At 37.9% G+C, this 17,936-nt stretch overlaps 1 protein-coding gene across 1 annotated transcript in view; it reads right to left on the bottom strand.

Moving 5' to 3' along the window:
- Window positions 1-4,574: 4,574 nt before the first annotated feature.
- Window positions 4,575-17,936, bottom strand: part of LOC102800448 (dnaJ homolog subfamily C member 7-like) — a 45,787-nt gene continuing 32,425 nt past the window's right edge. Inside the window, exon 14 of the mRNA XM_085491398.1 lies at window positions 4,575-5,335. Coding sequence (XP_085347524.1) covers window positions 5,325-5,335 — 11 coding nt within the window. The 3' untranslated portion in view covers window positions 4,575-5,324. The remainder of the gene's footprint in view (window positions 5,336-17,936) is intronic.

Genomic DNA, 17,936 nt, shown 5'->3' with positions numbered 1-17,936 from the left:
CTGGACACAGACTATTTAAGTTGATTTGCATACAAAGCAGAGCTTGCAACATGATAGCTATTCCTAGAGGGCGTTTTTTTTACTTTTCATATAATACAATAGTCACACAATGAATATAATAAGGCAGTCCATATTTGTCTCAGTGAATCATTAATTTTTGACATACACCTGTACAAAATACTTAGGCAAAATCCAGCTAAGGTTTTATGAATCTATTCACGTCAAAATGCAGCACTTTTTTTCTGCGATGAGGCATTTGTTTTTATACTAAAATATCTGAATTACTTTGAATAAAGCTGGAAATTATGTCCCTTAAAATAATTAAACAAATAAGGCACCAATGTTTTTGTAAGATATTCGGTAGACTGATTCCCCACTGTTGGTTCAACCCCAGAACTTGTCTGTTTTCAAAATTAATTATGACAATGCATATTTATATTGAAACAAACTGATAAAGGGAATAATATTATATAACAAAGGGCAAAATCACCAGAGTTTAACTATGTTTAACTCTGCTGTCATCTGCCAATAATTACTTTTTCAACATCTTTTTTACTGCACATAACAAAATTAATAGCATCCCCCTCCCAGGCAAAGGGGAAAAGGCATGTCCCCCTTTAATCAATTTTAAAATAGTTTAGTTTAGTGAAAATGTAGAGGGGTGTCAGGGCTACATTTTGATGGGAATTATAGTGGTGTTACTGAAACAAACCTAGGTCCTGGTAATATACAAAGCCTAGAATTACAAAGAAGTCAAGTTTGTTATTAAAGGTACATCAAGGCTTACTCAGATTTATGAATGCAGTTTATTGAGCATGTATGAGACATAGTTTGGTTGCACTTGTGTACTCTGAGATTTTGGATGGGGGTCAATGAAAGTTTTCAGTTATCAGATTAAGGGAAATCATTTTATGATGAGTTTTGCCTACATCTGTTTGCAGATGTTCCGTGTATTATTTTAACATGAGTATTGTATAATGAAATAATGGGGACTGTGACCTTCATGTCTTGTTTGCCAGATGATATTTTTCTTGAGGTAATGAAAAATACCAAAGCCCTTTCACTATACCTTAAAGATACTATCTATAAATCCCTTGATTAAAAGTTGCGAGAATATTGAAGTTATTATTTTGTTATTTCTTTAGTTTTCTGTTTTACTGTTTTATTACATTTGTTTATTTATGTCTTGTTATTCTCTTACTAAATCCTCTGATGATTTAGTTGTGTAAAAAAAGTTATTATTATCATAATATGCGCCCTCGTCAGGAGACTCACAAGGCTGTGTGCATTCGAATAAATCTGTCGACGAGGGCACAAGTGACTCACGTCGACCATGTTGGGCTACGGTGCACAGAATGTTAAAAATATCAGCCATATTTAGTAGTACTATGCGTCATTATGCGTATATTAACACATTTCCCCATTCCATGTGGTACCTTCGACTAAGATAAATATTATATAGCAAAAGTGTTGGGGTTTGAACATTTGTATTATTATATACCGGTTAAAATTTATATATAAACCAAATTTTAAATAATATAATATTATATATCTTATATATACTAGTATTTATACTGAATACATATTTATATATTATTATTATTATACTCGGCATAGAGAATATTGATGTAGGAGATGACACATTCATCATTCAATCTAACAATTTTGAGGGATATTCTCGGAGGTGAATTTGTCCAGATTTGTAGGCATCTGAAAAATGCGTTTCACAACTTGTCTCTTATTTAGTTTTATGCTGCATTCAGGATGGCGGCCCCCATATCGTAAGTGCCAGCTGACTGTGGCTTGAAAATATTGAGCCAAGACGTGAAGTACACCCCCAAGCGGAAACATCCGTAAAAATGCGCTTTCTGCCTATTATTTCATCCACATTATTAGAATGAGTGTACACACAACTACAAATTGCAATTATAATAAAATAAATAATATAAATAATATTCAAACTAAGTCCATCATCATAAACCATATTGGAATGAGGAGTTAAATAATTTATGGAAAAAGATGCATGAAGCTGAGCGAAGATTTCAGTCATATAATTTGCATAATCGTACAGTTAAAAATGTATTACGTAATGATTTTAAAGCTGCTCAACGTGTTTTTGATAAAAGATTGCGGTACTTTTATCGCCGTTACAGGAAAGGAAAGTGTGTACTCATGATCCTAACATGTTCTGGAATCATGTTAAAAATTTAGGACCTCCTAAACGAAAAAAATATAATTATGGAAGTTTATGATGATGAAGATGGTATTGTATCAGATTTTAATGAGGTTTTGGATACTTGGCGAAATTAATTCTCTTCACTGTATAATAGTGATGGAGAGGATTATGATACTGAATTTCGGAATCAAATAAAAATACGAAAAGATATTTTATAACAAAGATTGAGTGAATCTGATTACATATCAAACCCTGTATTATATGGTAATATTACATATGACGAGCTCCGTAAATTAGTAAGTAATATAAAAATGGGAAAAAGTCTTTGGATTGATGAAAAATTGTTATTCCAGCTCAGTAGCCAATCAGCGACAGCCTTACAGTCAGATGACAATTTCGGTTTCAAATACCCCAGGAAAGTGTTCAACATGTATGTTCTTCGTGTAATTAGGTGTTTGTATGCAAGAAATTTTTCCACACAAAAACGCTGAATTCGGCCGAATTGTGTTATCGGTTGGCTTAATATAACCCCAGCGAATTGCATTTTTGTGAAAGGTTGGTATATTTGGCCAGGTTTGTAGGAATTTGAAAAACGCGTTTCACAACTTGTCTCTTATTTAGTTTTATGCTGAAGGCAAGATGGCGGCCCCCATATAGTAAATATTTTATTTATTTTATTATCACGTGTGCGCCAGCTGACTTTGTAATATGGCTAGATACTGGAACACGTTATGCATGTTAGACGAATCAAGGTTAACTAAGAAAGTGTTTCTATGGGAACATGCTCTGGGATATGAAAATTGGTCATCTGATATATATATAACAACCTTTATTGATATCGTATCCCTTCTGGGATCTAGATTAGAATATAAGGAACAATAAAATACATAAGTAATAATAATAATAGAAAAGAAATAAATAGTAATACTGTGAAAATATTATTTGGTGTTATTTTGAGGCAGCTGGTAAATTGCTTTTCATGAAATTCTCTCTTTTAGTGAAACAGTTGCTGATAAACTTGGCAATTGCTTGGACGGTTTCAGAATTTTTGTTATTGAGAAGTGCTTTCAGATTACCGGATAAGTTTACGTTTTCAAACAAAGCATGTCTTTCAAATTTGTACAGGTTACAATTGAAGAGGAAGTGTACTTCATCTTCAATTTCATTGGAGTCACAGACAGGGCATGTTCTATTTGAGATATCTATGTTGTGATATCGCCCAACTTCAATCTGAAGTATGTGGGCACTTATCCTCAGTTTAGTCATAGATGATCTGTGGATGGGTTTTTTAATAATTTCAAGGTATTTTTCAAGTACAAAATCAGTTTTCAGCTGTCTGTAGGTACGAAGTTTATTTTTGTGATTAGTGCCTTTATTGTCATTATGCATTGTTTCTGTGCAGTGTTTTTCAAACATATTTTTTGGTTTTTTTGCAAACATCAGTAATTTTTTTATGCCTGTGGTCCAATTACTGACGTTTTCTTTGTCCACATTGGTGCCAAGTTTGTAGGCCTCAGAGATCAGAGTGTTTTCAGCCAGTAATTAATCATACGTTTGATATGTTAGGTATTGAGGACATATATTTATGCAATAATAGCCAGACAAGACCACTGCTACGTATACCGCAGACAGTACACCACATCAACGTAAAAAATACAATTCCCAGTCTCCCCCCAAAATCACATCACTCTAGTTCTTGTCACGAGTCGAGAGAATGAAAGCCGATAAAGAAATCTCTTCAATGTTTCAATCAACTCTAAGCCACCATCTTCGAATTATGGTAAGGGAGGTCAGAAACGAAAAAAAAAATTGCAAAGTGAAGGGTTCTTCAAAAAAAAAAAAATATTTGTCACTATATGACTTAGGAAAAATATGCTAATTCTTCCTGCCAAGATAAGGGGACACAGAATACAAGAAGAAACTAGGTCATATATAAATGGATGTCAATAATTCTGGTTTGTGGATTAATTAAGAGCAGAGGGAAAATTAATATCTGCATTTCAATATTAATTTCAAAAACAATTTCACTCTAGTTGCATTTAGATTGTATACCATATATGCTCTATTAGAAGAGCATCTCCAATAGAAGCACATGTACGACAACAATTGCATTGATTGTATACTGATTTATTAAAATATGATGTATTTTGACCATTTAAACACCTCTGTTATTTACATAAGAGCAAATACGGTATTGCATGCAATATCTCTAACAATTTAGCTGTTTTAGTTTGTAAATGTATTTAGACTAAAACAGAAACATTGTTAGAAAAAGTTGCTTGCAATATTGTTGACTACTGTAAAATACTTTATTTTCACTGAAAACAGCTTTCTGGCATTGTGTGGATCTAATTTTCACTATGTTGTATTAAGGCTCAATGCAACGTATAGAGAAATCTGCATTTTCACTGGAATTTATTTTGCAGAAAATTGACTACAGGCAAAACAAATAAAATACAAGACATGAAATGTCACAGTCCCCGTTATTTGATTATAAAGTAGTACAAGGAACATCTGCAAACAGGTGAATGAATATGTACTCTATGTGGGTACAACTCATCATAAAGTGATTTCCCATAATCTAGTTTTGTACTGACAACTAAAAACTTCCACTGACCCATGTTCAGAATCTCAGAGTACACAAGTGCAACAAAACTATTTGTCATACATGTATACTTGCTCAAGAAACTGCATTCATAAATCTGAGTGAACCTTGATGTACATGACTTCTTTGTTAATCAGGTCTTAGTATATTACCAGGACCTGGGTATCAGAATCATTCTCATGTTGTCAAATACAATTTTTTATTAATACAGTAAGGTTTATTATTTAAAATGTATTCATTGTACATAGAACAACATCTGTTAATTTAAACAATTGTAAAAGCTATGTTTTCAGAGCAAGTACATGGAAGCCAGTAAAGGTTGGTCTGCTCATAACCTTCAATGGAGAAGTAACAATAATTGTTTGAAGTTTTTTTAGTGCAGTGATATTATTGCATTTCATCATTATTAATGGGTATAAAATACTGTAAACCATTTAATTTTTACTTCTAGATATATTCAGGATTCTATGAAATTTCAATAAAGTCCCTGACACTCCATGTTGTAGGAACCCAGAAAAAATTGACTTGCAAAATTGAAGCAGTTCACAGCACCACTGTAAAAAAACAAAGTTTAAAATGAGTATTGTTAAAGATATACACATGTGGGTTCATAAGACATACCGGTATGTACCAATCTGAGCGGTTCTAGAGATTAGTATCACAAGATTTTACTCTCCGTGATTCAATATCAGCCCTATGTATAACGCTGTGTTGATCAGGTGAACTAATTGACAATGGCCCTACAGGTATCGTTATGCAATCACAGTAGTTTTGTATTCTTCTTGCATTTCGACCATGGAAAAATATTTGTTTTTGAGAGTGGCCGAATTATTAGAAGAAAAACAGAAACTATTTTTTTTTTAGTATAAATTCTAGTAACTGAAATGCAGGATTGGTAAAGAACAAGACAATAAGCAAGATTGATAAACCTTCAGCGAGCACTCCTGAAATTTCAGATCATTGGTACCATGTTTTTGGATACATTCAATAAAATTGGGTTATTTATTTGATGTAACGGAAATTCGTTTGAGATGTTACTGGATTTTTGTATTCAGTTTTCCATTTCAACCACCATCATCACTTAGTAAGCTGAGATCATGCATAAATGCACAGTGTAGTGCCACCAGAAAACCAATTGCTTGAGAATATTTTGCACCATTACAAATATTATATTAATTCACAGACAACAAAATAAAGATTTTCAATAACATACAAGTTTTCCCACAGTTTATCTCTGGAAGAAGTTGGAAACAGATAACAGGAAGGGGCTACATGGCTACATCTTTTTTTTTTGAATTTGAATCAAGCATGATTTTTAATTTTTTTTTTTTTACAAATGTCTATTTCAGGGCAACAGAAACAAAAACAATAAATGTGTAGGTAGGCATTTTAACAATTGCACTATTAATATTGGATGAAAACGTCATTACCGATATAAATCATAATTCTGTTCAAATTAAAAATAAGATCACATTTAATTTAGTCAGTTTTCATAATGAAATACATAATAACATGTACTTATAAATTTGAATAAGGTTCAACGGCTTTTTCATTTAGTGCCAGTTTATACACCATAAAACTTCTGTTTTAGGTGTCACACTCAAAGAGTGAAAGGCCTTTGGTTTGGCATCGCGAAATGTTGGAATTGAATCCCCCCAAAAATTCAGTAAAGTTTACGAAAAGTAAAGTATTTTCTAAAAAAAGTTTCGAATAAATACAAACACGAATACATTGCTTAGTTGTTGATCACGGTAGCACAATCTGGTCATTCTGTGTTTCGCAAGTGAATAACTTACTTGTTTTCGAAGTATTGCAATTGTTTATTATTATTCAGTAATGATTATAATACGCACAAAAAAATAATTCGTTGAATTTTTATGAATTGGAAGTAATATTCAACCGAATGATTTCGGTCGAATGTAAATGCGATGCGATGCGATATCCGCCATGTTATTTCAGTACACGTGGTCATTTAAATATGTTTATGACGGCTCAGTGACCTCGTGGTGAACGCAACAGGGGATTCACCGATGTTTAGCAAGATCTTTATGCTTTGATTTTGACGGGGAAAATGGCATGATTTTTTTTAAATCGAAAAATTAGTTGTTTTCAAAAAATAAACTGAGCATTCAAAGAATAATTTAACATTGTTCACAGAAATAACAGCCCATTGTCGAAACGAAGCTTACCCATTCACGCTATTCACAATAAACACGATACTCTTGAATAGGTGTCAATGACTACGGTAAAATATAAATTAGACTCTTTTAGGCATCAGGAGTGAATGAAATATCCAAAACATTAAAAAAAAAAACTGCCGAAAAAACGGGCGATTTCACGGTCCGTTCACAGACTGGTCCGTTGCAGACTGCTCGACCGACCGTCCATCCGCCATGTTGAATCGCACAAGGTCGCCAAAATCTTCATTGCAACTAACAGTTCAATGCTCACAACATAGAAAATACGAATATAATCATAGGCAACCTGCTATTATATAATGAATAAATTGATCGACACAGGGAAATTCTCCCCTCCCCCCCCCCCCCCCGAGTTGTGAATATTTCGGAAATCGCTACACAAGCAAAAGACCGGAAAACGATTTACCGGTACTTGAAAACTATGTCCTCGTGAATTAATCGTTCGTGTACAATAATTTGACAGGGTATACAATTCACAAACTAGTTTCGTAGATTAGAGACAATTGTTTGCTTTTTTTGGTTTTTCACAAGAATATAAAGCTGGCAATCATCATAATATTCACGTCCGTACGTCATGAAATGTACACCAATAAACTGGAAAACTTATGCCGCCTTCTTGAAGTTCTTGAAATCAAATAAAGTTACTAGTTCTTCTAGTAACGAGTGAATGAGACCACTGAGCCAAACAGAATACATGTATAAACAGTACTATAATAAATTGCACGCAATGGAGAAATCACGTGCCGTAATAACAGCAGCCTTACTCACAGATCTAATCTACTGTAAAATATTTTTTTTCAGCTGGAATTATCATTCGCTGAAAAGACTTTTTCTGGGTGTTTTGTATTGAATTTATTTTCATTGATTATTGACAAGTTGACTGTAAAATATAAGAAAAGGGTATATTCGCTGGATTTTATTTTAACTGAAACATTCCTTCAGCGAAAATAGCAAAAAAATGTTGCAAGCAAAAATAAAGTATTTTACAGTAATTAATTTATTCTGAGCATGCGCAGACGTTTTGTCAATGTTGCCGGGAGAGGCAATTTTTGATAAAATCGTGAAAAAGACCCACTTGGGATTTTCAGATCTGGAAAAAAAATTACGTGCATACTCGGAGGGGACATGTTCATCAACCTGCCAAGTTTCACTGATATCTGCTGTAAAATTTCTGAGAAAATGTTAGAGACGGAATTATGGACATAACCTGAATTATTAGTCCCCTTTTCAGGCTGCGCCTGAACGGGGACTAAAAATGCCAGTGCCAATAAAGCATTCCACGCTATGTTATGTGACCACAATAATAGACAAGATACATTCATGATTGTATGGAACCATGTCGTATTAAACAAGTACAAATAAAATAAATATCAAAGGAAGCTTAGAAAGAACTCTTGAGTGCTGAGAGTATTGGAGACACATTAAAATTAATCAAAATTAAAGATTTGCTTTTCAAACAAGAAGCTTGTCTGCTATTTGAGATGCACAACATGAAAAAATGTGATTCACATTATCAAAATTTATAATACATACAGAAAATACATTTGATTTTTCATCCATGGTTTTTATTCTAATTAGTTCCAGAGCACCTCTGCAATGAATTCAATTTAATACATTATCAGAAATGGACTAATCATGTCTGTGTATTACTTCAATGAACCAAATGAATTATTCTACAAATTGAGAAATTATTATGTATAGATTTAGGTCTGTATATTGTTCCAGTTATAATGTGATGATTAGTCATAACTATTTTAGTTGAAAGCTGAAAAGTAAATTATTATAGATGTATATAAACCTAAAACTAACTTGATCATCACATTGTGTTAGAGTATATAATATGTACCAAGATTCATTAAATTAAGATAAGTACTGTCACAGACCATCTATGTACGAAGTTTCATTGAAATGTGATTATAACCAAAAATTATGATTTATTATGCAAATTAAGTAATTAATATGATCTGATTTTAACCCAAAACTAATCACGTCTGTGTATTGTCCTAGAACATCTATGTACCAAGATTCATTGAAAAGTAATGAAGTAACAGTACTTGAAATATCAAAAGCTAAAAATTGATTAATTAAGCAAATTAGATAATTAATATTTCTCATATTTGTCTGTGCATCGTCCTATGTATCTATGCAAGTTTCATTGAAATGTGATTAGTACCTGAGATATCAGTGGAAAAGCCGAAAATTGACTAATCAAATCTGCGTATTAGCCCAGAGCACCTCTTCACCAAGTTTCATTAAAAAGCAACATACGGTTCTTGAGATATCAGATCACACATACAGACAGGATAACTGCAAAGAGTCCCATTGTGTGCTTCGCACACGGGAGTCAAAAATAAATAAAATGTAATAAAATAAATATTAAAATAAATGAGAAATTTTTTTTTGTCAGTAAATGTTTTACATCACACTCTTACAGAGCAATAGAGTGATCTTTTGTAACAGGATGTGGGGACGATGCACTTTCTCTTCTTTTTTTTTCTTTTTGTTTTCACACTGCCGACGAACCTTTTTAATCCCAGTCCGAAAACGGAGATTATTAATTTGGGTTCCGTCCGTCCTTCTGGATCCATTTATCGGACAGCCTTTGACCGATCTCATTCAAACTTGGTATACAGACAATCTATGGTGACCTACATATGCCAATTTTCGTTACGATTCAATTAAATATGGCTGACTGGCAGCCATTTTGCACCCTCAAATTTTCTAAATTCTGATATTTAAACGTGAACAGGGCGATTTCAATCAAACTTTGTATGGTGATCATGCATATTGGGTTATTGGTGCACGTCACTTTTTTTCAAGATTCGGTTCAAAATGGCCGACTCAGGGCCATTTCATTTTTGTGCTGATTACTCTGAAAGTTTTTACATAGGTACTATACTTCAAGACAATACAACACCATGTTTTGTTTAGAGATTTGATCAAATTTGTCGAAATGGCGGCCATTTTGTTTAATATCTTAAATTCAGTCTGTAACGTGTCTGGAACTGTTTCCCGAAGCTGAATGGGGCGATTTCAATCAAACTTTATGTAATAATCATGTTTATTGGGTTACACGTGCAGGTCATATTTTTTTTCAAAATTTGAACCAAAATGGCAGACTGTTTTGTCTTGAGATTTGATCAAATTTGTCGAAATGGAGGCCACTTTGTCAAAAAACGTAAAATAGCAGTAAAATGTCTTTTCTACCTCCGTTGAAGATAATGAAAAAAAAATGTTGGATATGATGAACTCCTAAAAAAAAAAAAAAATTGCAAGCAAACCTACTGATAAAAATAAAATTTCCAAACACATAAAAAAAAAAAAATTTGCCTTTCACTCAGCTGACCTCCCCCCCCCCTCAAAAATCAAATGGTCCAACCCTAATATCCTCTGTTGCCTTTGCTTGCTCCACATGCGCTCGGTACGTTTCTGTAATAATAAAAGAAATATACCCCTATCGTAAATTTCTTTTATTATCACAGAAACGTACCGAGCGCCTGTGGCTTGCTCTGCATAATAATAAACTATGACAATGCTTGAAAAAAACACCTACACTAAATGCATTTAAAAATTAGAGACAGAAAAAAATTCTATATCAGATAGGGGAAAAAAGTAGGCTTCATTTCAATCTTCCTGCCCCCTCCTGCTAACGGTATTAGCCGTATTTCTGGCATTTGACAGCCGGATATCGTGAGAAGCAACGCAGATAAATTTATTTATTCTGTGGGCGTGGTGGAGACGGTTGGCGGGTTGACTTTTATTTTTCGCGCGTCAACCTTTTCACTTTGGCGCGTAGATGTTTTGACTTTACAAGTTGTTTGATAGCTAGCATAAAGATTGTGCGACGCGTACAGTCGGCGGCACCTTTTTTTATGACGTTTTGAACACTTAGATGGATCAATTTGAGCAGTATATGTCCAAAATATCCTATCCTACATAAATTTGACCAGGATTACTTGAAAGTTGATTTTGTGCTGTTTTCTCTCTCGAATTTAGCTATTTTCACCGGCGTTCCACACCAGCTCGCACAGACAGAGCCTTACATGCGTTGTGTTGTCACAGGAAGCGCTGTCTCAGCACAGACAAAGGACGCCGACCTCAGCACCAATGAAATATGTAGTACAGTGGTGCGCGTCTGAGCAATGTGGAATGTCTTGTGACGTAGCTCCGCCCCGAGAATTTGAAACCAAAATTGTCAACCAAACTGTAAGGCCATTACTGATTGGCTATAGGGTTGGATGACGATTTCGGTTAGGAGGTTATAAGTCCACTCATGAATTTAAAAAAACCCAGAATTTATTCATTTGGCAATATAAGGATATTGGCCTAAACAAATTTGGGGGTCACCAGCCTTTTTTTCGAGAAATTGATGGTTGTACTTTAGTGGAAAGTCGCCATTTTGACACTATTATAACACTTTTACCACAGGTTCCTATGGCAGAGATATTATGCAATATCTCAAAATCCAGAGTTAGCAGGACCAGCGCAATATAAACGTGACATTGATAATAGACATCAAATAAATAGAAGCTGACATTTTTGGACTAACGTTATGTAATTGAAACACAAGCATTAGATGGCTTACAGAAGAGGCTATAGTTAATATGGGCAAATGATTTGCTTGAGCCATTGGTAAATTTATGGAATTGATTATGCTGTGACAATGTATACATGTATGAACAATTATGTGAATACAGTGTTGTGTGTTATAGGAAGAAGGTGATGTTTCAAGTCTTTTTTTGGTTATGTCATTTGAATCAAGAGGGTGAGGTTAAAGTACTTGATCGGGAAGAATGATTATATTTGTTCTTTGGCAGTGAATGGCTTGTTTGTACTTGACTGTGACCCACCCACCACTCGATTGTAATTTGGCCAGTTGCTATTAGACATCACAAGCAGACCAGTTGGAAGACAACCAGGTAAAAATAGTGTGAATAAAATAATCGTCTGTAAGGAAAGGAAATAATAAAGTTTTTATTTTTTATTTTAACCAACAATAAACAACAAGTTTACAAAAAACATTTGAGTAAGAATAAAGTAAAAATAATTGTCAAGTTTAACCAGTAGGAGGTACAGGTGATGGTTGAATTATCTCGCCTGGAAGAAAATAAAAAAACAAGTAAGTGGTGAGGATTATATAAAGGTAATGAATGATTTGAGTAAGGTGTTGAGTAGAGTAATGTTCAATAGAAAGAACATTGTTGAAATAGATAATGCTTTGGAAATGATTGGACTTTCCATAATTAAATCTTGAGGCACATTGAGGATGCTGAAAGCACTACCGTGCATTCAAGCATCCTCATTGAAAATAAACACAGGTTATGCACATTTACATTATAATGAGGTAAATTAGTGTTGTCAACGTTGTATTTTGTAGGCAGTTCAAAATTGTTAATTATTCATTTGTATACTTTTCATTTGCATATCTTCGTTCGTTTGTTTAATTCCTCCACTGCACATGATTCTCGTAGCCAATTCGCTTCGTTCTGTTTACATGCACTGTTTACATCGCACGCTGTTCGTGCCCAGTCATTTCTGTTCGGGTTATTTTCAATTTACTTTCTCGCTATGCCAAGAAGTAAGCGACGCTCAACATGCTCTGGCTGCAAGCTCGATGTGGAAGCTCACACCTGGGGCAAGCACGGAAAATTCTGCACCGGTCCACCGCCGGAGGAAGAGAACTGCCGTCCCTAAGTAGTCTCCTTCCACCTCGAAGCACCGACGTCACTCGCCCACAATCTCACACGTGGAACCACATAGATATTTTGACGAGTTTTCAGACGGGGATGAAGACGACCAAGCCGAGTTAGCTATTTTGCAGCGCCGGAAACAATCCTTGTTGGCGAGAATCGCGAAGCAAAAATTACAAGCGGAAATCTCCCAGCTAGAAATGGAATTCAAAAGTTGTTCCTTGAACGCACATCCACCAACCACAGGCCTATCATCCACGCGCCAACAGGGCACATCGCCTTCTGATCACCAAATCTCTGACATTTCACTAGCCGAACTTCGCAAAATGACGAATCTCCGATCGCAGGTTGATCACGATTTGTCACCATACTTCAACGCCATTGGAGCGAACAAAGGACACGAGGCTGAGAACAATGGACCAGCTGGTGAGTACATTATTCGCAACAGTCTCATTAATTCCCCCGGGCGTCACGCCGGGAAAAAGTTGCCTGGTTTGAAATCTCCAGAACAGTTTGTTCCATCATTCTTTTCTTTACATGAACTGAAATACGACGACTTATCACTTGAACAATTTCTACAGGGCTACACGCTCTTACTGCAGGACCCATCCATGCCCAAAGCAGAACAAAAGGGCCGGTTACATCTCCTGCACGATTTGTTTGTTAAACTACCATTGTACAAATAGCCCATTGTCCGGAGCTATCACGCAGCAGTGGCTCGTTTAATCGATGATAACAGACGTACATGGGACAGCGATTACTCAGACGTGAAAGATCTGTTTTTCGATTTCTCAGCCGACAAGTTGAAATCAGTCACCCAGAAACTGACAACAAACAACGGCAACAGAAATACCTCCAACCCAGACGGTTCGCCCGTATTAGTGTGCACAGCTTTCAACGAGAAAGGTTCTTGCTCATTTGATCCATGCAAATTTAAACACATTTGCAATCATTGCTATGTCACCCGCAATCGCTTTAATAATCACAGCGAAAAGGACTGCAAACAGAAGTCAGGCACGTCCATGTCATCTCTGCACCGCGACAAACCAATCTCCTCGTGACTCCATGCGCAGCCCTCAGACATCACGTCAACGACCTGTAACCTCCCCGTTAGATCAACGCCTATACACGTATCTCCGGACAATAATGTTATCTCGCTCGATTCGGTTAGCAACAACATCACCGGGTCTGACCCAACACTTTCAGTCATCACAAGCGTGTCAGGGGGCTCCACACCTACGCCACCAGCAGCTACATCACCGTTGTCACTTACGCACACGGCATTACCCAAGCTCAGCCCCACAGTCTTCATCGATAACAAGTTCGAATCCCTCGCTCTCGCCGGTCAGTCAACAACCACACTGACATCAAGCATGATCAAAGCGCCAACATCGCAGGCGGTCCTCAGCGACATGAACTTCGACCCTGCACCTCATCACAACACAAGCAGGTCGAGGGCTACACACTCGTCATTGACATCATCATCAACTACAACAACAACAACAACTTCTCCACCATCAGCTGATCATTCGTCACTGTCGCCCAGAAACTCTGTGCCGCCAGATCACATTATTTCTAACATTGACGGCAGTATTGCACAACATTACATTGATTTACATCGCAGAATCTCCGCTTCAGGCCTTTATAACTTTCAAGGTTGTCACATCCCGGTCTCTTCCGGTCTGAACATTCAGTCTTGGCGCCATCTTCTACGCAATTACGACGATGACATCTGCGACTTCTTAGAATTTGGTTGGCCCATCAACTACTCGCGCGACTTTCTTCCTACTTCGCAAGCAACGAATCACACCTCGGCTTTACATTTCGCTGAGCATGTGGACAGTTTTCTGGAATCAGAGCTATCTCTCGGTGCATCTGTTGGACCGTTCGACACTCCGCCATTGTCACACCCGCTCATTACCTCACCATTAATGACCGTGGCTAAGAAGGGCTCATCTTCCCGTCGCGTGGTCGTGGACTTAAGTTTTCCAGAAGGCTACTCGGTCAACGACGGCATCCTAGGAGACAGTTACATCGGGGATGATTATAAGCTCAGATATCCTACAGTTGACTCCATGTTAGATCGCATCCGAACACTTGTTTCCGGTTGCCTCCTTTACAAACGCGACCTCAGCAGGGCATACCGTCAACTTCGCGTGGATCCGAGAGACTACCACCTTCTCGGCTATTCTTGGAAAGGGAAATACTACTTTGACGTTTCACCACCTTTCGGGTTACGCACAGCGGCCTTAATGTGTCAACGGTCAACCAACGCAGTGCGTCACATCCTACGCAACCAAGGGCACGAGGTGATCAATTATATCGACGATTTCGGCGGAGCCGAGTTACCAATCAACGCTACTGCGGCTTTTGAGTATCTAGGGAATCTGCTGAACGAGCTCGGCCTTCAAGAATCCGTGGCTAAAGCATGTGCTCCTGCTACTAGTATGACTTTTCTCGGTTCTGAATTTGACACAGTCAACATGACCATTGCCGTGCCCGCCGCGAAACTCACTCAAATTCATGAAGAACTATCCAACTGGGACAATCGCTCCTCTTGTTCCCGCACAGAATTACAAAGTCTCATCGGTCTCTTGTCCTATGTCTCAAATTGCGTCCGCCCGGGTCGCTTGTTTATTTCCCGCATGCTGTCCACTCTTCGCACATTCTCTGCTAAACATTCCCGCACCCGCATCGACGCAGAGTTTCGCAAAGACCTCTTATGGTGGAAGACGTTTTTACAGGACTATAACGGCGTTTCTATCATACACACCCAACCTTGGTCCCCGCCAGATACTGTCGTGTGTACAGACGCATGCCTTTCAGGCTGCGGCGGCGTCTCAGTTACCCAGTTCTTCCGCTCTCCTTTCCCACAACACATCATCAACATGGGCTTGTCTATCAATGCATTGGAATTGCTTGCAGTCGTGGTCGCACTCAAGCTCTGGTCCCATACTTGGCGCGGGCTTCGCTTGCAAATAACCTCTGACAACACTACAACGGTTGCATTGATCAACTCTCATCGTACCCATTCAGATTTCGAACTCAGCTGTTTGCGGGAGATTGCATACTTCCAAGCACGTTTTGAATTCAATCTCTGGGCTGTACACATCCCCGGTCGGAGCAATGTTGCCGACGCTCCAAGCCGTTCACATTTTATCTGGCATTTACAAGTCTCGTGTGGAAGAGTTACAGTCAAACTTTGGCATCTCAGAAGTCGTTGTACCTCAGGAAACGTTCCAGTTTATTCATCCTTGGTAACTTGTAGCATTTTCTTTTTCGCTCCTGCAGGTTGTCAAGCTCCGCTCGCCGATCTGGACCACCAGGCGTTCCGCTCACTCCACTCAGCTTTTGCTTCTGGTTCATTGCGCAACATTACAACTCATTGGCGTGCATTCTTCCTCTTCTGCCGTTTCTTTTGCATCCAGCCAGTTCCGGCCACAACACGAACGATTATTCGCTACACACAGTTCCTCGCCCGCTCGTTTTCATGCACGGCCTCTATCCGCAACTACCTCAACGGCGTTCGGCTGCTGCATCTTTTCGTCTCCGAGACCCCACCTTCACTCGACTCATTCGAACTGCGCCTTGTCCTCCGGGGAATACAGCGTATAACAGCGCACCAGCCTCGCCGCAAGTTGCCTATCACACTGGATATCCTTCTTCGAATTCATCGTCTCTTGGACTTTACACGCCCGCTGCACATTACGCTGTGGTCCGCTTTCCTCATCGCATTTTTTTCGTTCCTGCGTAAGTCCAACCTGGTGCCCCCTTCAGATACAGCTTATGACGCCCGCATTCATCTCTCGCGGGGCAGCGTCGGATACAACACCACAGGTTTGATCATCCGTATCACATGGTCCAAAACCATACAGTTCGGTGAACGAGTTCTGCACATTCCCATCCTAGCTATCCCTGGCTCCGCCCTCTGCCCAGTATCAGCCTACAAGCAGATGGTGGACATGTTGCCAGCACCTTCAGAAGCTCCTCTGTTCCTTGCGCCGTCATCTACCGACAGACTGCATCCTTTGACCTACCAGTCTTTTGTTCGACATCTGCGATCATTGCTCAGCTCCACAGGGCTGGACCCAAACAGTTACTCCGGTCACAGCTTTCGTCGCGGAGGTGCCTCCTTTGCATTTCAGTCGGGTGCAGACCCTGAAGCAATTAAAGCACAAGGCGACTGGCGCTCACAAGCTTACCTGCTCTACATGGAATCTTCATTTGGTCGTCGCCTCAGGACGGCATCATGCATTCGCGCTGCTATCAAGTCTGGCCAAGTTGATCTGACACTTTGAACATTTGCTTTTGGCGGCTTTCATTTTTGGCCTTTTAATGCTGTATTTCACTGTATGCCAGAAAAGTAATTTTAGATTCAACAGAATTAAACTAACTTTTTATTTTCTTTTGCCGCCAATTCGCTTGAGTCGGGTTCGTTCTTTGCCAGTGAATAATTGTTGTATTTTGTAGGCAGTTCAAAATTGTTAATTATTCATTTGCATAGCTTCGTTTGTTTAATTCCTCCACTGCGCATGATTCTCGTAGCCAATTCGCTTCGTTCTGTTTACATCGCACGCTGTTCATGCCCAGTCATTTCTGTTCGGGTTATTTTCACCCACCCACCCATTTTTTATCGCAGTCATGCCAGCTCGCTTTTCTATCATTTTGCATTAGTATCACACTTTGTTTTGTTTCGTTCTTGTTTTTGAGTGCTTTTTATCGTTTTGTCACAGTTCTGTTCGTCAACAGAGTGTCATGATTAAATCTGGTATGATGTGCATGAAACGACTCATGGTGCAAAAGCACATGAGTGTTGACGGAAGACCCAAATGATAGGTATCACCACCAACAACCAATTTGGTAGTAGTCATATTGTGGAAAATACTATATCTTGTTGTCTGTATATATGCAGCAACAATAAATTGTACAAAACCAGTAGTTAACTGTTTACAACATTGTACAAGACGGTATTATAGACCCATAGCATGCAAAGTTACAGGGTGTCGTACAAATATACCCCCTTACTTTTAGGCTATTGTATGTTCATCCAACTGTCCATTCAAAATGAATCGGAAATAAAGTAGGTGCAAAGAGACTATATGAAATGTAATTGTACTTCATTGAGTTATCATTGATGATATCAATTCCATCAGACTGATAGAACCGGTAAAAGTAATGAATTTATCGCATGGCAATGGTAATGTGTCATCTGACATATAACCGGAGTGAATTGACCATGTGCAAAAAACAGCATTGTTGGTTTTCAT

The sequence above is a fragment of the Saccoglossus kowalevskii genome, chromosome 16, assembly GCF_978046115.1.
Source record: "Saccoglossus kowalevskii chromosome 16, keSacKowa6.1, whole genome shotgun sequence".
Lineage (NCBI taxonomy): Eukaryota > Metazoa > Hemichordata > Enteropneusta > Harrimaniidae > Saccoglossus > Saccoglossus kowalevskii.
The sequence above is the reverse complement of the archived record's forward strand: the minus strand, read 5'-3'. Positions and strand labels throughout refer to the sequence as shown.